Source organism: Lagopus leucura, unplaced genomic scaffold, assembly GCF_019238085.1.
Source record: "Lagopus leucura isolate 7727_CA_CO unplaced genomic scaffold, USGS_WTPT01 Super-Scaffold_100009, whole genome shotgun sequence".
In the NCBI taxonomy this organism is placed as follows: Eukaryota; Metazoa; Chordata; class Aves; order Galliformes; family Phasianidae; genus Lagopus; species Lagopus leucura.
In genome coordinates, this window is record NW_024962266.1 from 6528192 (window position 1) to 6548059 (window position 19868).

The 19868-nt window shown below is 54.6% G+C and overlaps 2 protein-coding genes across 3 annotated transcripts in view; one reads left to right on the forward strand and one right to left on the reverse strand.

Moving 5' to 3' along the window:
• Window positions 1-1429: 1429 nt before the first annotated feature.
• OLFML2B (olfactomedin like 2B) lies at window positions 1430-11539 on the forward strand. Its single transcript, XM_042873052.1, has 8 exons — window positions 1430-1573; window positions 2233-2496; window positions 4830-4937; window positions 6899-7063; window positions 7764-7992; window positions 8925-9455; window positions 9707-9883; window positions 10160-11539. The coding sequence occupies exons 1-8, from the start codon at window positions 1430-1432 to the stop codon at window positions 10759-10761; spliced, it is 2220 nt and encodes a 739-aa protein (XP_042728986.1). The 3' UTR covers window positions 10762-11539.
• A 195-nt stretch (window positions 11540-11734) lies between these two features.
• The window catches only part of ATF6 (activating transcription factor 6), a 72665-nt gene continuing 64531 nt past the window's right edge, over window positions 11735-19868 (reverse strand). For both annotated transcript variants that reach the window (XM_042873055.1, XM_042873053.1), the window contains exon 16: window positions 11735-13734. In XM_042873055.1, coding sequence (XP_042728989.1) covers window positions 13526-13734 — 209 coding nt within the window. In that variant the 3' untranslated portion in view covers window positions 11735-13525. The remainder of the gene's footprint in view (window positions 13735-19868) is intronic.

Below are 19868 nucleotides of genomic sequence, written 5' to 3' on the forward strand. Positions count from 1 at the left end.
AACACCACTTGTCTTTTATTTATTTATTTATTTATTTTTGCAGCAGGGACACCCTGCTGGCTCAGCTTGGCACGGCACAGCCCCAGCCTTGTGGCAGAGCCTGTGCAGGAAGGAAGAAGCAGTGGTGCACAGGTGAGCTTGCAGCCTCCCACAGAGTTCAGCAGCCCCTGAAGCACACTGACACATTCTGCTGTCCTCTTTCTGTCAGTTTGCCCTGTTGGGTTGTTTCTTGGAGGGAGATTATTCAGAACTTAGAGATGACCACAGTGAGCCTGCATTTCTCACCACTGTCTCCTCCTGCCCCCAAAGGACAAGCTTAAAATTGTCTTCAGCCCAAACTAAACACCACCAGAACCACTTTCTTCCCCAAGTACAGAAAAGAAAGCAACAAAGGATGCTGATAACATGTGAGATCCTTCCTTTCCCATGCATCCTTGGGCCGCCTGCCCCGTGTGCCCATGGTGTGCCAGGGACGAGAGCCACTCTGCCTCCTGATAGCAACCAGGCTGCTCTGAGGCTTTTAGTCTGAAACCATTTCCCCTTGTCCTGTCACAGTAGACCATGCTGGAGAGTCTGTCCCCTTCCTTCTTACAGCCCCTGTGTACACTGTCAGGTCTCTCTCAGGTCTCCTCAGAGCCTTCTCTCCATGCTGAACAGCCCCAGCTCTCAGCCTGTCCTCACAGGGAGGTGTTCCACCCCTTGGTTCACACTTGTGGCCCTCCTCATCAGCAGTCTTGCTAAGGGTGGACTCGACCCCACTGTCAAGCAGTGATGAAGATGTTAAGGAGCCCTGGTACCACCGCTGACCAGTACTGACCCCTGCAGGACACTGCTTGTCACCGATCTCCACCCAGACACTGAGCCATTGACCACTGCTCTGTAGGCATGACCTCACTACTGGTTCCTCATCCATCGAACAGTCCACTTGTTAAATCTGTATCTTTCCAATCTGGAGAGAAGGATGTTACAGGGAACTGTGTCAAAGACCTTGCTGAAGTCCAGATAGACGACATCACAGGCTCTTCCCTTGTCCACTGCTGCACGGCCGCTACAGCCCGGGCAGACTCCAGTCCTGAGATCGGTTCCCCAGCGCTGGCGAGCAGCACGTCTGGCTTGCACCCCCCTGGTGGGGCTATTACAAGCTCACGATGTTACCCTGGATGCATTCCAGGAGCCTCGCGGATCGATCACAGCTCGCGGCATCCTCTGGGTCCACCTGCCCCCCGGGGGTCGGCCGGCCGGCCCCGCTTCGGCTCCGCCTCGTCCTGCCGCCGGGGGAAGGGGGGCAGGGAAGTAGGGAGGGAAGGAGGCGGGGAAGGAGGCGGGGGCCCGACCCGGCCCCGCCCGCGCCCGCCGCGCCGCACCTGAGCGAGCAGCGGCGGCTCCGCGCCCGCCCCGGCCCCGGCTCCGGCTCCGGCCCCGTCGTCCCATGGCTCGGCCGCTACCGCTGCTGCTCTGCCTGGCCGCGCTGGGCGCCGGCTGCCGGGCAGGGCTGGCCCCCACAGGTACCGCCGGGCCCTCCGCCGAGCCGCTGCAGGACGAGGCGGACAATCAGGAGAACATCCTCTCGCAGGTACGGGGCTGCTTTGGGGGGCGATGCTTTTTGGATGGATGCCGCGTTTGGAGGGATGCTGTTTGGGGGGTGTGCTGCTCGGGGGAACGTTGCTTTTATGGGGTGATGCTCCTTGGGGTGCTGAGCGCACCCGGGGTGCCGCGACGTGCGTGTCTTGCCCTGCGCTGGGAGGTGCCGTGCAGGATCGGGGTGGGTGCATCTGCAGAGGGGTTTATCGCTCCGCTTTGTTCCTGCTTTGAAACACCGACCCGGGGACTTCCCTGGGGGGCTCGGGGAAGGGGAGGGGGGGATCCGTGGGTGGGGATCTGCCGCAGCCTCTTTGTGTGCGAGCTCTCCTCGCCCGGGATGCGGTGGAGGGCTCTGTTGGCTTTGGCCGATCCGACCGTGTGCTATTATCTGCCCTCGGAAATGGCTAACGCGGAGCCTATTGGAAACATACCGTCAAAGTTATTTTTGTGCTCGGGCTTTCAGAAGCTCTGTCTGCAAATCTCCGTAAAGGAAATTCCTGGCATTGTATGGGGCTAATCAGCAGCACAGTCCCACCACCAGGTTACGCTGCTTGTAGGGCTGTTAGGCTAGGATTCTACAAGATTCAGGATGCCCAAAGGTCAGCGGGGAGGTTGGGCATCCCGGCAGGGCCGTGACGGCGCTGTGCTCAGCTGCTAGGTGACTACGACAAGGTGAAGGCGGTGTCCGAGGGCGCCGACTGCCGCTGCAAGTGCCTGGTGAGACCCCTGGGCCGCGGCGCCTGCCAGCGCATCAACCAGGGCTCCTTCCACGCCGAGGACTTCTACACCGTGGAGACCATCACCTCGGGACCCGGCTGCAAGTGCGCCTGCGTGGCCCCCCCCTCGGCTCTGAACCCCTGCGAGGGGGACTTCAGGCTGCAGAAGCTGCGGGAGGCGGACAGCGGAGACCTGAAGGTAGGAGGAGGGCTGGAGGCTGAGGTGGTGTTGCTTGAAAGTGCTCAGAAAGCCTCTGGGGATTGCTGCTGCCAGCTGGCAAGTGTCGGAGCCTTTGTGGATGGGTGTATAGATGGGATGGTTGGGTAGATGGATGGATTGATGGAAAGATGGGGTGGTTAGATAGAGGGAGGAACTGATGGAGAGATGGGATGGCTGGATACATGGATGGGATGGCTGGATAGATGAATGGGTGGACAGGAAGACGGATAGCGCTGTCTCCTTCCATCACCACGTTAAGGTTCCTGCCTTGGAGAAGAGTGGCCCAGAGCACTTTGGACAGATGCTGCCTGCTGCAGCCGGAGAACAGCTTGAGGGTATGGCCCTGAAACATGGCCTATATATAATATTCATAGGGGATTCTGAAAATAATCTTTCCCTACTCTTTGTCCCTTTAAAGAGATCTTTTGATCTCTTTCTTCCTCTGCTTTGAAAGCATTTATCTGCTACTCTCATATCTGCACATTTTATGGAGAAGAGAAGCTGGGGCAAAAGGATGGAGGTGTGTGGCTGCAGTGATCAGATGCTGTCCATCCCCACTGCCTCACTCCTTCTGAGAGCTGTTGCCCTGTTCAAGGAGGTGGGGGCAGCATTTGTTGGCACTTCTGTATCATTTGCTGTCCCAGGGCAGAGAACCGAGTGCTGGTGACACTTTCTGCTGGTTCTGGGCTGCACCTCAGTGAGGCTGCATCCTGGCTGAGGTCAGCCCTGCACAATAGCTCATTCCCATTGGTTTGGAACTGGGGATATGTCTCATCATGTCAGACTGCAGGCAGTGAGCAGCCCGCTGTCCGAGTTCCCCACAGCAGGGGGAGATGACAAGCACGGGCAGATAACCCAGCATGCTGGGGAAGGAGGGACTGCTTTGCAGCTCTCCAGTGGTCCCTCGCTCTCCAGGAAGCTCAGCTGGGCTGAGGCAAAGCCCTGAGACCAGCGTAGCCCTGTTAGATGCTGTCAGGATGCAGCTGGCACGGTGCAGCACAGCTTGGCTTTGTCTGCTTCCCAGCCATGGTGTGAGCACTCCTCTAGGAACTGGCCTCACTCACAGCCCGCCTGGAAAGCATCCACATCTAGGACTTTCCTTTGCTGTGTGAGTCTTGGGAGCTGTGAAAGCAGATGGCTTTGTCACCAAGCACGACTCTGAGAAGGTCCCCAGAATAAGAGGCAGACAGTGCCAGGAGCACCCCACTGCACATGCAGTGCATCCCAGTGAAATTGTGACTTGCTGCCCCTCTGCTTGTGGGTGTAGCTTGCATTCTGGGGGTCTTGGGTGTACAGCCCACAACAAGTGCATGCTCAGGAGGAGCTGTTAATGAGGTCTACAACCGCTGTACCTTGGTGGAAGCCATCCAGCCCGGGTGGAAGTGCTTTTCTCTAGTGTCTGTCTGGCAGCCCACATGCATTGTGTCAGCCGTTGCAGCCCAGTTCTCAGCAGAAAAGTGGATGCACAGCCATAAAACAGCCTTGTCTCTGCTGCTGCCATTTTACTTGGCACAAAAGGAAACTTTCCTTCGCTGTCAGCTCCGCAGGGAGACTGCAGGGGCTGGGGTGGAAACTGCGAGTGCCGCCAGCAGTGCTGCCTGCATTGCTCCCGTGTTTATGGAGCTGTGCTGAATGGTTTGACTTGCTGGGAGAAAATGCCACCTTCTTGCAGAGGTTCCCATGCACTAATGATGCTGAGTGGCTGCATGGTGCCATGCTGTGTGTGCTCATGGCTGAGGGCAGCAGGAGAGGCTGCGGTCAGAGCAGGAGCACAGTGCTGAGGGTATCACTGTCTCCAGGGTTCCCTGAGGTCACCTGTCTTCACCCAGGAAAGCCTGGACATCTCCAAAACAGGGCTGTCAGGGGAAGGCAGGATGCAGCATCCCTCAGGTGAAGTTACTCTCCAGGGAAGCCACTTCTTACAAGGCTGGCGCTGACTGAGATCCCTGCATGCTGTTGCATTTGAGAGTATTTTTATATTTTTTAACAAGTTTCTTCTTGTTCCAGGAAAAACAAGCCTGGGATGGCAGGAACTCAGAGCGTGATCTCAGGCTCCCTTTTATTAGTGCTGTGGTTCTCCTCTTGGCTCATCTGCTGCCACTCAGGGCAGCCTGGGGCTGGGCAGAGCCATGGGCAGCATTTCTCATACCTCACACCATACCTGGGGCTCAGGGCTGTCTGTACAGTGGAAAACTTGCTTTTTAGTGAACTTCTTGTGCTCCCATGAGTGCATTATTTTGGCTATAGAAAACCATAGTGGGTGCCTCAAAGCAAAGCCCTGATCCTGATGGAGCACTCCCTTTGTCTTACAGCTGTCCTCCATTGTTGAGATGCTAGAAAGTGCCTTCTATGGCCTGGACCTGCTGAAGCTGCATTCAGTCACAACGAAGCTGGTGGGTCGGGTGGAGAGGCTGGAGGAGGTAAGAGGGTCCTTGGGAGCTGCAGGTGGTGTCAGAGCTCCATGCCTGGGGTGAGGCGTCAGGGTCATAGGTTGGGCTGCACACAGCTGACCTGATGGTAGCCAAGAAGGTTGGCTGCATTCTGCAGCATTGTAACAATCAGAAAGAGCAACACAATGGAAAGGTGATATAACAGGTGTAACGACAGGAGGACTAACACCACAGAAAGGGGTTACAAGGGAAGGGAAAAGGACTGCTTACCTATCTCTGAAGACCAAGGCTCACAAGGGAAATCTTCCCCATAGAGGGATCTCCAGAAGGAGATCCTTCTGCACTGGCAGTCAGCCCTTAAATGAGGTTTAAGAGAGGTGCAGCCAGGCTCCACCTCTTGCATTGACACAGCTGAATTGCCTTCACCTGTGCTTCTAGGGCTGACTGGGTCCTTCCCCCAGGTACTCAATCAGTGGTTCAGGCTGTGATTCAACAGCTGCCACACAATGACCAAGCTGCATCTTGGCTTGCCTCAAGAAGAGCTGAGCCCTCAGTGCTGCTTGAATGATAGAAGTACAGAATCCATAGCTGAGTGTTCCCTTGGCTGGTGCGATGCATGGGGTGCAGTGTTGAGCCGCGGGGTCCCAGGCTCCCAGACAGAGTGCTGAGTGCTCCCTCTGTAGCAGCACAGTCCCGCAGACTGCAGCCAAGCAGCAATGATTTAGAAAGCCAAAATTCCACTTGCAGTGCGTTTCGGGAAGGCACGGTGTGCTCTGCCTGAGGTCAGGGAGGAGGCAGCCGGGAGGAGCACAGGGCTGCAGGACCTGGGTTTCCAAGCAGGGAATTGACTCAAAAAGGGGAAAGGGGCTTTGAGGTCTAAAATTAATAAAGCAAAGATGCTTCTGTTTGTGATCCCACCCTCTTCCTGTGGCTTGGCGTGCTCTCCAGACGCCGCTTGGGTTTGCCGCTGAGCTCCGTGCTGTCAGGGAAGGGGAGAAGGTTTGTCTGAGCCTGAGGCTGGCTAGCTGGAAGTGCCTGGGGGCTTGGAAACACCAAGGGAGGTACTGCCTCTGCTGTGCCTCTTCTTACTGCTCTGCCACTGCAGGAAGGCAGAGTGCTGGGTGACAGAGCAGGAGAGGGCCGGCGGGGCTGCAGGCAGATTGTGAGCAGCTGTGAGCAGCCCCCTGTTGCTGGCTCAGCACCCAGATTTCTGCCTGCGCCGGCCCAGGATCCGGTGCAAGACAGCTGAGGCACTGCAGGAGAGCCTGGCGCTGTGTCAGGGGGTCAGAGAGTGCAATTTGAGCAGCTGGGCCCAGGCACAGCAGCTGGGCAGCACCAGGGAGCATCACAGGGTGCTGCTTTGGGGTAGCTCTCAGCTGAAGGAGTTGGGTTTTGTTTAATAGGCCAAGAATGGCACAGAATAGGTGATAAGGGCACAAGGCTATTGGAAGCAGCTTCCATCCCCAAGGGAGAAGGGTGTCAGTGCTGCTCAATGGGAGAGCATCTTCAGCTCAGCAAAAATCTTGCTGGGAAGTCCCGCAGTTATTGCGCTCAGCCTAAAAGTGCAACACTAACACTGTGGCCCACAAACCCTCAGCAAAGGCACTCTGATGCTTTTGAGAGTGGCCAGTTAATGGGGCTTGGGTCAGAGTTTGTGCAGAGAGGATGCAAGTTGTTTCCAGTGTAACAAGCAACTGCATCCAAATGGTGTCAGCGGAGCAATGAACTCCCGGATGCAGTCTGCAGAGTGAGTGCCTCTGGTTTGTGTTCAGCTCGCAGCTGCTGCCTCAGCTGGCAATTCTGGGATCACAGATGGAGGTCATGGTGGATTTTAGGAGAAATTAATGGCAGGACAGATTCACAACAAAGGACTGGGGGGCGGTTGGGGGGCATCTTACACCCAGCCCCGTGGAGACAGAGCCAGGAGCTCAGGGCTTGTCATTCCCCTGGCTGCAGGGCTCCGGGCTCATGTCCCCACTCTCATTTCCCAGGGCATGTCCAGGAATGCCACGCGGGCAGGAGTCAGCGTGGAGGAGCCCCTGTCAGAGCCCCAGCACCGTGTTGGGGAGAACTGCTCTGGCCTCATCTCCAACAGCCTGGCCGACATCGAGAGCTCGTTGCAGCGGGACGCGGAGGCTGCATATGTGCACCCCGAGGTAGGGCTGCACGGCACCCATCAGCCACACGGCACGGTTCGGCATCCTGGTGGGGTGCCCCAGTGCCCCAGCGCTGGCAGCAGGCTGCTCTCCCTGCTCAGCACAGCCCGTGTCCCCTAGTACAGCCAGGCTGCTCTGGCTTAGCTGCTCTAGCCTCCCCTCCTGTTCCTCCAGGTCGGAGGGGCCAAGCGCTCGGAAAGGCTGATGTCATCGCAGCCGGCTGGGAGCCTGGGACGCCGTGGATTAGCAGGGTTTGGGGCACGCAGCCTGCTGCTCTCTGCTCTCCATCCCGAGCAGTCGGATGGAGTGGCTCCTGGCACACCCAAACCCTGTGATACCCACAGCACTGCTCCTTGCTGGGGCTAAGCCTGCCTTGCCCAGCGGAGCAAAGCGCAGGGCTGCTGTCACCCTGAGCGACCTCATTTCCCAATATTCCCTCTCATTGTTAATTGCAGCCGGGCTCCAAAGGAATCCTGGGCCCGCCCTCAGCCAAATGGGCACTGCTTCAATGCTCAGGCTGGCTTTCCATTTTGCTTTAATGAGCTGAAATCCCGCAGCCATGAGCTGCAGCTGCCGCGGTGCTGAGCTCCTGGCCCCAGCTCACCCTCTGTACAGCTGTCCGCTGCCACTGGTGGCAGGTTGCAGGTCCATGTTTGGCTATTTGGGCCCATCCCAAAGCAACTTCTCTTGTTTCTCACAGGGCAAGTACGAAGAAAGGTTCCTGAAGGATGAAACCATCTCTCAGCAGATCAATTCTGTCGAGTCCCTCACAGAGTTGCATCTCACTCCTGAGGAGGGGAAGCCCAAGCAGCTCCTGCAGAGGAAGCTGAGCCCACGGGGCCGCCCTCCCTCTAAGCCCACCATTGTGCGGGGGGTCACCTACTACAAGGCTCAGTCCTCTGAGTCCGACAACGACATCGAGGAGCAACGTGAGTCAGGCCAATGGCTGCCACCTGCATCCTGAGCAAAACGTGCAGGGCTGCTGCAGAGAGGGGAAATGAAGGGGCGTGGGGTGTCCAGCAGTGCTGTCATGGTGATTTTGGCTCCAGGAGATTGGGATGGGAGCAGGGGGGTGGAGATGTGTGCTGGGAGATCCATGGGTGAAAGAGGAGCAGGCAGGGATGCACAAGGTTATGGTAAGGCTGCCAGTGAGTGGTGGAGTGAGAGAACTGAGCAATAAGGAGCAGAGATGGATGAGCTGCTAATCCTGGGATGTGGTTTATGAGAGGGAGCAGCAAAACTGGAGCTGCAGGAGGTGGAGACATGGAGTAGAGGGGAAAGGTGCTGTACTATCAAGTCCTGCTCCCTGCCGGCATGCTGTGTGGCTGATGCAGGGTGTATTGATCTACAGTGGCAGAACCAATTGGTAAATCACTGCTGAAAAGAGCTGTATGAGCATTTGGCCTCTGATCTTTGCATGGAAAGCAGTGTGGTGGTGTTATTGCACGGAAAATATATGGTAGCTAAGGAAGTCCTTATATACAGAATCAGCACCTCTCCAGAAAGGAAACATGAGTTGATGCATGCAAGTCCTGCAAATGTGCCTGACGTCACTGCAGGAACATGTGCTGCAGGGCTCAGATGGGAGCCAGGATCCCTCCCTCCACCCAGGGTGCCCCAGGGCACAACGAGGCAGGGTCCCAATAAACTAGATGCACAAAGCAGCACACAGCCTTTGGGTGCAAGGCTGGCTCAGCAGCTAGGTCAGGTCAGGGCAGCCCTGCAAGGACCCAGGAGATCTCAGATCCCTTTCTCTGGCTGGGAATTAGGAAAAAAAAAGGCAGATGGATTCAGAAGAAAGAGCGAGGGGAGGGCAGGGCAGGTGGCTGTAGCTCTGCTGATCCATATCTGTGCCTGGCAGAGGACGAGCTGTTCAGTGGGGACAACACCGTGGATCTGCTGATAGAGGACCAGCTGCTGCGGCCCAGCGGGCGGGTGGGTGAGGCTGTGAGGAAACCATCCCCAGTGGGATGGCCGCCCACCCCCAGCATTGACCCCAGCACCGCGCCAACCACCCTGCCCCTGTCCACTGCCGCCTCCGTGGGGCCGACACCAGAGCCCACCACTGCCAGCCTACCCCCCCCTGCCATGGAGACTGCAACCACACCCTTGGTGGTGCCTGAGGAGGCGACCCCGCAGCTGCCGACAGCATCAGCCAGCATGGCGGCACCCATGGCCACCGAGAGCCCGCCTGTGGCCAACAGCTCCGTCCCCAGCCCTGCCGTGGCTACCACCAGCCAGACCTCATGGGATGTGGGGATGAGCCCTGAGCCCGGCATGGAGAGCAGCCCGGGACCCTCGGAGCAGGCCAGCACCCCCCCGCCACTCAGCACCACCATCCCCGCCACCCCAAAGCAGGCCCTGGAGGAGGAGGACATCAGGAACATCATCGGTGAGTGCATGCGTGTGGCTGCAGGTCCTGTTCCCTCCTGCTGGCTTGTGCCCGTGCTGTGGATTTGGCCATAGGAGGGATGTGGAATGAGACACTGGGCAGTGCTTTACCAGGGCATCAAGTGTCACTTGTTAACTCTGGAACCTATTGCAGTCTCCTTCTTGCACAAGTGGTGGGCAGGGGGATGGAGGGGCAGAGGGAAGTGTGTGGCTGCCCTGCCTCCAGCCTCGCCATCCCCTCTGCCCATGCAGGGCGCTGTAAGGACACGCTGTCCACCATCTCGGGACCCACCACTCAGAACACCTACGGGCGCAACGAGGGGGCCTGGATGAAGGACCCTCTGGCCAAGGAGGAGCGGATCTATGTCACCAACTACTACTATGGAAACACGCTGGTGGAGTTCAGGAACCTCGACAACTTCAAGCAAGGTGAGGTTGCACTGTCCTCACCATGTTGCCATGGCTGTGTCAGCTGCTCCCAAAACCACCCTTGTTCCCTGCCACAGTAATGGGAAGGACCCTTTTGGGTGGTGGTACCCAGTGTGTGGGTCTGTGTGGGGCTCAGAGCATGGGGCAAGCCCAACTGCCCATGGTGGCTGTGAGCATGCTTGTCACCATTGGGGGGCTGGGAGGCAGCCAAAGGCAGGGCTGAGGGCCGGGCCCCAAAAGGGAGGATTTCACCGATGTGGCGTCTCTGTCCCTCAGGGCGCTGGAGCAACTCCTACAAGCTGCCCTACAGCTGGATCGGGACGGGGCACGTCGTCTACAACGGGTCCTTCTACTACAACCGGGCCTTCACCCGTAACATCATCAAATACGACCTGAAGCAGCGGTACGTGGCTGCCTGGGCCATGCTGCACGACGTGGCCTACGAGGAGTCCACACCGTGGCGATGGCGTGGCCATTCAGATGTGGACTTTGCCGTGGATGAGAACGGCCTGTGGGTCATTTACCCGGCCATCAGCTACGAGGGCTTCAACCAGGAGGTGATCGTGCTGAGCAAGCTGAACGCAGCCGACCTCAGCACCCAGAAAGAGACGACATGGCGGACGGGGCTGCGAAAGAACTTCTATGGGAACTGCTTTGTCATCTGTGGGGTCCTGTACGCAGTCGACAGCTACAACAAGAGGAACGCCAACATCTCCTATGCCTTTGACACGCACACCAACACTCAGATCATCCCCCGGCTGCTCTTTGAGAATGAGTATGCCTACACCACGCAGATAGACTATAACCCCAAGGACCGCCTGCTCTACGCTTGGGACAATGGCCACCAGGTCACCTACCATGTCATCTTTGCCTACTGACAGCCCCGTGATGGGGCACTGCGAGCGAGGGGCCACCAGCACCTTTTATTGTTGTTATTTTTATTATTATTATTATTATTTTGTACAAATCAAAGAGTACGTGATGGGTTTTTGTCTCAGGCTGTTTAGATGGCGGATTGTAGATCGATCCCCAGGCCAGGACCACCCCTTTGTCCCTGGTGTGACCTTGCCTCTGTGCTCGAGGGCAGCGTGGCGGGGCCCGTGGCAGCAGGGCTGCTCCTTTGGGGGGACGCTGAGGAGGAGGTGGCCCTGACATAACCCTGCTGATGTTTTTTAGATGAAAGCCATCAGCGCTTAACCCCAGGCCCAGTGCAAAGCTGGCCTTTCTGCTGCAGGCACCAGCTCCTGGCAGGACAGTGGTGTCCACCCGTCCCAGTGGAGGGGTGCACTGTCCCCCCTGGGGGCCACCCTCCCACCCAACAGTCAGTGGGTGCTCGGGAGATCCTGCTGTACAACACACACAGCCCTGGTGCTGGCACTTAGCTGAAGACTGTCCCCTCTCCCCCTGACTCTGCCCTTTGCAGCCTACCCTGGGGGCTCCATCTGGCCTGGGGGGGGCTGTGGGTGCCGGGCTGGGAGCTGGCAGTGGGAGGGGGGCATTGTAAATATGTGTAGATGACTTCTGTTTGTGCGTTTTGTAACCAAAATAGTCCCCACTTGGTATTTGCCTCGCGGAGGTCCCAACCTCCACCCCTTCAGCCTGGCACCACCTTTGTATTTACCCGCTGTTAATAATAAAAGATCAAGTACCTCTGCAGTGCTTGTGGGGCTTTCTTTGGGCCTGGGTCACTCACAAAAAATGGATGGCTGGGAAGGGTGCTTGGCCTCCTTGTCGCCAGTGGTGCCTGACAGTGCCAGCGCTGTACCCAGCAGCCCAAAAGACAGCACTTTGCCTTCCACTCTTTTGTATAACTAATCCTGTATTAAGCAAAATAATAACGAATAACAGTAATAAATAAGAGAACCACTTTATTGCCTTCAGTGCTAGGGACACACAACAGGATACAAGGGAAGAGAGGTGCTCTCTGCCACTGCCGGGGGCTGCAGCGTGTCCCCAAGCCCCCTGTGCCAGCCCCAGGCTGAAGACGCTGCCCTGCCACCCACCCAGGGGTGCTGCCAATCTCCAGCAGCAAAGGGCCCCCTAAGAGCCCCACGTCCGGGGGGCTGCGTGCCTCCAGCTGGGGCACAGCCGGGGAGGTTCTGGGCTGTGTGAACTGGCCTGCCGTCAGGTGGGGCCTGGGCCAGGAAAACAGGACTGGTGCACGGAGCGCGGCCAGGCCCCTCGCCGAGCCCGGCTGCTTCCCAGCAGCTCGCGCCGGGGGGACGGGGCCGTGCGGTGCTGACTACGTGGCAAAGGGCAAAGCTTTTCCACAGTGTTGCAAGGCACATATTTTACTGGGGTGGATTGCTCCTCGCCCTCCTCCTCGCCTCCCCCCGAGCTGTTTGTCTTTCTGCTGGGTCAACCTTTCTTTCCTAACAGCCACACACACACAAATAATAATAATAATAATTAAAAAAACAAACACATCAGTTCAGTAAGTGGTTCAGACGATGAGGGAAAGCCAATGGTCTGGCAAACTGAAGCTGATCATCTTCTGTGCTAAGTGCGAGGGGGGAAGTAACGTAACAACATGCTGAAGTCATTACGCATGGCTGCTGCTCCCAGCCCAGCACCGCAGCCCCTCAGCTGCTGCCCAGTAGGGTGCTGCCCACCCCATAGGCCTGCAAACACTCTGCAGGCTGTGAGCAGTGAAAAACATTAAATATTACCCAACATGAAAAAAAAACCAAAACAAAAAAAAGGGAAGAAAAAAAACAAACCCAAAAACAAACCCAAAAGAAAGGCAGTATAATCTTAGCAATGCACGTGCTTAGCTAAACCACCACAGCCTAAACCACTTAGCCTTGCTGGGTCACACCACAGAGCTCCAACTCCCTGATAGCAGCACCCCATATGGAGGGGTGCACAGAGCCCCTGTGCATCGGTCCCTGTGGCCCAGGTCTCACCTGGAGGCAGTGCAGGTTGTTCTGCTTGTAGTGCCTTGGCTGTGAGCACCCTGTGGTGCAGGGCTAACGCTCCTCACTGTGTGGCTGGGCTGCCCCATGGCACCATCACCAGCCTGCAGCACCCCCACAGGGGAGGCTGCATGGGGAAGGGTTTGAGGAAGGTGCATGGGGTGACAAGGAGTGGGGATAGCCACTGTGGCAGGCGTGGATGCTGTGGGGTGCAACGCCAGGACGAGGGGTGGCAGGACCGCCTGCAGCTTGGATCTGGGCACTGGGGGAAAGCCTGGCCTCAGGCACAGTCTGCGCAGCAGTGTCTCTGAGTAGGACCCCAGTGCTCAGCACCAGACCTCAGGAGACTGTTTAACAGGGAGAAAAAAAACAAAACAAACCCAAAGTATGGACAGTGCATAAGTAGCAAGGACAGCCCGTGCTCCCCCTGTGCCAGTGCTGAGCATCAGCTGATGCTGGACACCAGGACTGAGGCGGTGTGCATTGCTTGCACCGCTGGCATTGGGCACCACACTGCGTGGGTCCCCCAGGCCTGTCCCCAGTGAGGGGCCACAGAGCTCTGCAATCCCTGGGCTAGACATGTGGCCATTTGGCAGCATCATGCACTGGGACAGGCTTAGCTGCCCTTGCTGTGTCCAGAGCCCCATGGACTTGGCAATGGCAAGGCTCAGTCTGGCAGCAGGACCTGCTGCATGCTGGGTGCACGGGCTGTGCTGCTGTGCAGGAGTTACTGCAGGGACTTGGCAATGGCCCTCAGGGCGTGGGGTGTCTCTGAGACAGAGGAGGATGAGCTGTAGAAGGTGTTAGTGTCATTTCTGCGCTGCTCACGGAGGTACGGAGGAACAGATGAACTTTTGATGTGGAGGATCCTGGTGTCCATCACTTCACAGTCGATTTGCATCATCACCTCATAGTCCTTCCCATTGATCACGTTCTCTGCAGATACACAAAGGCCAGCGTTAGCCTTGCAACCTAGTGACCCAATGGCATCAAAAAGCAGTGCTTTCTTGGCGTGTCATCATGCTGGGCTAGGAGCTTCAGCTGAAGGCAAGCTGAGCTGTGGGCAGACCTTTTGTTTCTGTAGGTCTATGCACAGAGTCTCATCCTGCCACTGGCACCCAAAAGGCTCTAGACCAAGCTCACCATGTGCACTCACACCTAAAAACTAACACCAGCCTTCTTTTTCACTTCTTCATCTGCACATCATTACCAATGGGTTTTGCATTGTATAACATCTATTGCTGAAATGTTGTTCTTGAGCCACTAAAGCACAGGGCTGATTAAAGATAGGGCTTATTTAAGAAAGAGGAATGTTTTCACTTTTTCTTATTGGTTTAAGAATAGCATAACCCTGATGACACTGAGGATCTAGAGGAATTTATTCACCAGATTACTATTTAAAAAACAAGTTAAAATGTGAATTCTTAAGGAATTAACTGTGCCTCATTAGCAGGCTGATCTGGCTGCTGTACCTGCAGGACATGGTGGAGTTGCTGACCAAGCTGACCACAATCGATGGGCACAACCAAAAGACTTGCCTTTGGAAAGAGAAAGACCTAAGAAGGAGACAGTGACAGCTTCCCATCTGCTGACTATGATCCCGAGAGCCTGCTGAGTTCTCTGAGACTCATGTTCTCCCTGAGAAAGGCTCAGAGATGTCTCCAGGAGATGGAGGGAGTTCAGCTACCAAAGCTTCCAGCCCTGCAGTGCACGGCCCCAGGCTGGGCACGTTAGTTAGTACAGGAGCTGCTGGGCAGCCAAACAAGCCGTGCACACGGCCAGCATCTGCTGCCTGCTCTGAAAGGTGGGAGACTATCCTGCATAGACAGTGTGTCCAGGAATGCAAGAGCCCAGATCAGATTTCCAGGCACGACCAACCCTTGCTTTTTAGAGTGGGAAATGCTGACTGCCATCGGCAGGGTTTTCTTTCTGTTCTAAGGAGGATGGAAGAGCACCTAATGGAAAGCGTATGGACTGGAGGAATGCAATATACATTACTAATTCTTACTGCTTTCCTGGATTAACTCTGATTCTGGATGACAGCTGACAACTATGGCCGGACCCTGTTGCACCCTACACCACCTGTAGAAGCCATTAGATCAAATATGTCTGGGATAGTAATGAAAAGCAGGAGCAAACTTTTTCTAAGGGGGCTGGGAGCCTGGAGGGGAAATCAAAGCTCCCACCTGCAGAAATGAAATGGAAAAAGCTCTGAACGTGCCACCAAGCAACTGCATCCAGGAGCAGCTGTGCCTGGCGCCATGAGCTGACCCCAGGACCCCGAGCAGCATCTCGTCCCAGTGCTGTGTCCTCAAGCAGGGCCACGCTGGGGACACCCATCCAGGGGAGCTTTGTGCATCACCTCTTCTCTTGTCTCTTGGTTGCCTAGCCTTTGGGCTGGAGAGAGAACATGGGAACAGATGGCTGCCTGTGGCACAACAAGCTGGAAATACATCTCTCAGCTTACCAGGAGCCTGGCTATGTGAGAAAATGTGCACCAAAGCCACAAGTGGGTGAAGTGGGATGGGCCGACAGCCAGAGCCAAGAAACCCCTCTGTCAGCTCCCCAGGCAGTAAGACTACCCTGCATTTGCCTGCAGCGGCCAGCACAGTGGGTTACTAGTCGGTTCCTTGGCATTGCACAACACAGAATAATAATACCCCCAGAGAGCAGTGATGTGAGCAAAGGAACCGTGCTCTGTGTGGGTGGCAGCGAGAGCATGGGAACGAGCTCAGCCGCCTCTCGCCCAGCCTCCTGCTTCCCTCAACTCCCCCCACGACAAAACTGGACCACGATTAAGTAAGCCAAGGCTCTGAAATACTGCGATGCAGCTGTTCTGTTCAAGAGGTGCAGTGCCTGCCCTGTTCAAAGCATCTTGTACGGAGGAGCAGGCTGAAAGCCGTGCCAGCCCCTGACACCTTGCCACCACGGCTGGGTCATGCCCTGGCCATTGCAGCCCAGCAGCACAGGGGCTGATGCTCTGCACGTGATGCTCAGAGGAGCAATGAGCAAGTGTGACCTGGATGCAGTCAGCGTAGCACAGTGTGTGGAAAGACCAGCTCACTGTCAAATGGGCAGGCATTTCAGAAATGATTCCACATGGCTCCAGCCTCAGCTCAATTCCATTAAATTGTTTCATGATCTGGATGATGAATAGAGAGCATACTTATAAGGTTTCTGGAAGATGGGAAGCTGGAGAGATTTCAACCACCTTGGAGTATTGGAGTACAGCTTCGATAAAAGAGAGAAGCTGTCCAAGATCAGGATGCACTTCAGCAAAGGCAAGAGCGAAGTACGGCGCTCAGGAGAATTGAAAGGCACGAGTACAAATGGGGCTAGGCAGAAGCAGCTTGAGGGCTGCAAAAGAACAAAGTGCATAAGACAGCATCACAACAGGCCCAGAAATAATCAGCTCAGCTTCAAGAAAAACAGTCTTACCAAGTTTTTAATGCTAATGCCTGGTGATTCCTGCATCAGATCTTTTAAAACTAGGTGGTCTCGTGACCACACCACCATCAGTTTTGTGGACAAGCCAAGAGAATACAGTGCAGTTCCACCGAGCCCTGCTATGTCTGCATGGCAGGAGCTGAGCCCAATGCTGCTTGTGCTCCCCACAGGCTGCAGGATGGGAGGGGGCCTGGGATGATACAAACCAGCCTTCTTTCTCAGGCAGGAGGAGGGATAAAGCTGGCGGTCTTTCTGACGGTGTGCCAGCAGATGAGCTTCCAAATGAGAGAAGAGGCAGACACCTGTGTAGGAAGGCCCTGAGCTGGGCATAAGCTGAATAAGCTGCAGGATGTCCTGCAGAAGCGTCTGGATTTATAAACAGATTTACTGCTCCTCTCCAGCATTCAGAACATACAGCCTTTCACACCACACGACAACAGAATAAAACTCCCAGACAGGCTTAATCTCAGAATTGTAGGAGGCCACCTAGTCCAATCCTAAACTAAAGCAGGTTCCCTACAGCAGCTGACACAGGTAGTCATATCCTTATGGCTCTTTAATATCTCCAGAGAAGGGCACTCCACACCCCCTATGGGCAGCCTGCTCCAGGGCTCTGCACTCTGACAGTGAAGCAGTGTTTCCCTGCGTTAGTAAGAAACTATCCTTTGCAGGCCAAAGCTATGTGCTGCAGTTACTATTTGTTACCAGATTTAAAGGCTGCGTTTTGCACAGATTACTTCAAAATAATAGTGAGGTAGCTGAGCCAAGCACTGCTGTTCCCAGACTGCATCTTCTCAGAGCTCGCTGGCTTGAGCCCTACCAAACTCCCAGCACGTGAGCCTGGCCTTGGGAACACATGTCCAATTCCCCAGCACTGCTCTCTGCGGAAGTCACTCTTACAAACAAGTGCATTGTCAGATATGGACTACATGTCCTCAGTACTTTTGGTAAGACACAAGGAGGGAAATCAGTTGTCCCACCTGCATTTTACCTATCTGTTTTGGTCAGAAATACACATAAGAGCAGAAGATCACCTCTCCTTGTGAAGATGATAGTGCAGGACCCACTGAATTAGTTTAATTGATGTCAAATGCCAGGGAATCATGTATGCACAAGATGACACAAAACCGCTGCCTCTTTTAAAAGCATCTGTGCAGAACAAAACACCCCCCTTTGTATTTTCCACCGTTCTTCTAACAAGCAAGGTCTGTTGTGCCATATCAGACTCCCAACAGAGTCTGTGTTGGCATTAATTTACACTTCCAGCTCTTCTGCAGCCCTGTTATCACACCAGCAGGAACCTCAGCAGTTTTCAAAGAGCCATCAGAGGCACACTTGCTTCATGCTAGCTCACAATGCTGAAGTTTGGTTTAAAGATTTAGCACCAACCTACCAAAACAATTTATACTGCAGCCTGTCCTGGCCCAAAAAATGGATTTCGGGCAGCACAGTGTTCAGGAAACACAAACTTCACAGAAGATGAGGACACCAGCTGCTCTGCACAGCTCTGTCCCCAGACACAAGCTGGGGCTTCCCTGCCCTATCTGCGCTGTGATCCTCTCCATCTCCACTGAGCAGCCCCGACTGGCCCAGCCGCCGCATCTGGACAACGTTTCCGGCTGAAGGGTTGCTACACACTACCAAATAAGTAGATAAATGAAGCAGTGTTGCTCTAACAGTTACAAAGACTAAAAATACACTCACTGCAAGGAGGCAGCAGGGCTTCTAAAATATTCACAGATTTACTCGTTACCTAGGGTTTCTGGAGGCAAGGGAGAAAGTAGTAAGGACACTCCAGTTAACTTCTTTTTAAAAGCAGGCTGCTGCTTGCAACTGTTTCTAAGCAAACCAGTTGCAATCTTGTGGACTCAGCTGCCTTCAGTCCCCAACACATGTCAGGGGAGATCTGGATGTTACCGTTTTCCTCTCCACCAGCTTTTTACTCCCTGTCCCTCAGCAACTGGTGGGGGTGTATGAGGGATGCAGTGAGCACACACTCATCTATAGAGCTATTACAGAGGGAGCCAGGTTGGAGGCACCAACACAGTGCCTGGTCTCCATTTCTCAGGGCAGGTCCTGCACCAGGGCCAGGCACATTGCAGACCACACAAGGACAAGCGGATAAGCCACAGGCTGTCAGCAAGGAGACAGGGCCTTTTCCCATGCCCAAATTGTTGCAACACTGGTGCCAGAGGCTATCGTAGGGGGATATACACAGCACGAGGAGAAAGTAAGAAAACGGGAGGAAACAAGTGCTGTGGCCTCCTAAGTAAATAACAGAGTCACTGGCTGTGGCTGAGGAGAACAACGTACCCTCAGCCCATACCATGGAAAAGGCCAGGGCCTGCAGATCAAGAGATCAGTAGCCAACGGAGAGGGGCCAGTCTGGGTTGACTAATTGCTCTTGCTGATTTGAAGAAAAAGCCAACGGCCCTCTCTAGAGGAGCAGATCAGCAGCACCGATCCTTGCAGGCACATAATTTAAAGCTCCTGCAGGTAGAGTATCTCTTGCAAACATCAAGGCATTTGCACTGGCTGTGCACATGCTTGCTGTCAGAGCTATGGCCATATTTGAAATCAAACCAGCTGAGGCAACGTTTACATGAAGAATTGAAATGAAAAGGAGAAAATAAAGGCAAGGCACAGTTTTGCTACACAGAAAGTTCTCTTGGGAATGAAAGAAAGGAAAGAGGCTGGAGAGAGAGCAACTCCGTTAGGCAGAACCACCCATAGCTTCTTGGGAAGCACAGAACTTGTAAACAAACTCCCCACACGGTCTGCAAGACGAGACATACCCACTTACAAGACAAATAGCTGTGCACAGGAGACCAGCCTAAAAAGGCATTCGTTCTACTGGAGGCTTACTTCAAGAGCCAGAGCTGGAGGATTTCTTCCTCTGAGTGAGGCAGCACAGGACTAAGAGGAATGGGCACCTTCCCCTCTGTGCCCAACGAGGAGCTAGCAGGAGCACTTGGGTACAACTTGCCACTGCAGCAGCTCTGCTCTCTTGGTCCATCCAGGCGTGCTCAACTCTCAACAGTTTCAGCCAATGCGTGCTGAAGTGCGACTTGACTTTTTACAGCTCCTGACCCCATTTGTCACTTTTCTTTCTTCTGATATTTATATATCCTCTGTGGTTAACACCAACACAAGAACACTTCAAGGTTTCCTTCAACAGCACTGACTTCAACTTTAAGTGCTCTTTTACACCTTGGTCCTCTACAAGCACCACAGATTCCCTGGCAGGCTTCCTCTGAAAAAAATGTTTTTATTACTTTTCATGCCTTAAACAAGTTGTTCCTCAGTATCACTTTTGGCTTGACTTCTTATGCTTTGATATTAAGCCTCTCAGAAATGGTGCTCCATTTCTAATTCCCTCATTTGGCTATTTCTAATTCCTTCTCATTGTTTTAAGAGAGCTCTTATTTCTAAGAACCTACTTTAATGTATTATTTAAGCTTGCTGGATTTTCTAAGGTCCTTTTAACGGTCCTTTGGCATGGAGGCTTTATTCTTAATCAATCTCCATACCATTTGCCAGCACTTTATCCTATGGTGTTTGCTTTGCATGTTTTCCCATCCTTATGCAGCCCTTAACCTTTGAAGTTAACTTGCAGTATGTAC

What these genes read in the sequence shown, in the direction of transcription:
- OLFML2B (XM_042873052.1), top strand. Translation starts at nt 1,430, where the DNA reads ATGGCTCGGCCGCTACCGCTGCTGCTCTGCCTGGCCGCGCTGGGCGCC. An exon ending in CAACGACATCGAGGAGCAAC is followed by an intron (nt 7,993 to 8,924) that starts GTGAGTCAGGCC and finishes TGTGCCTGGCAG; the next exon opens with AGGACGAGCTGTTCAGTGGG. An exon ending in CCTCGACAACTTCAAGCAAG is followed by an intron (nt 9,884 to 10,159) that starts GTGAGGTTGCAC and finishes TCTGTCCCTCAG; the next exon opens with GGCGCTGGAGCAACTCCTAC.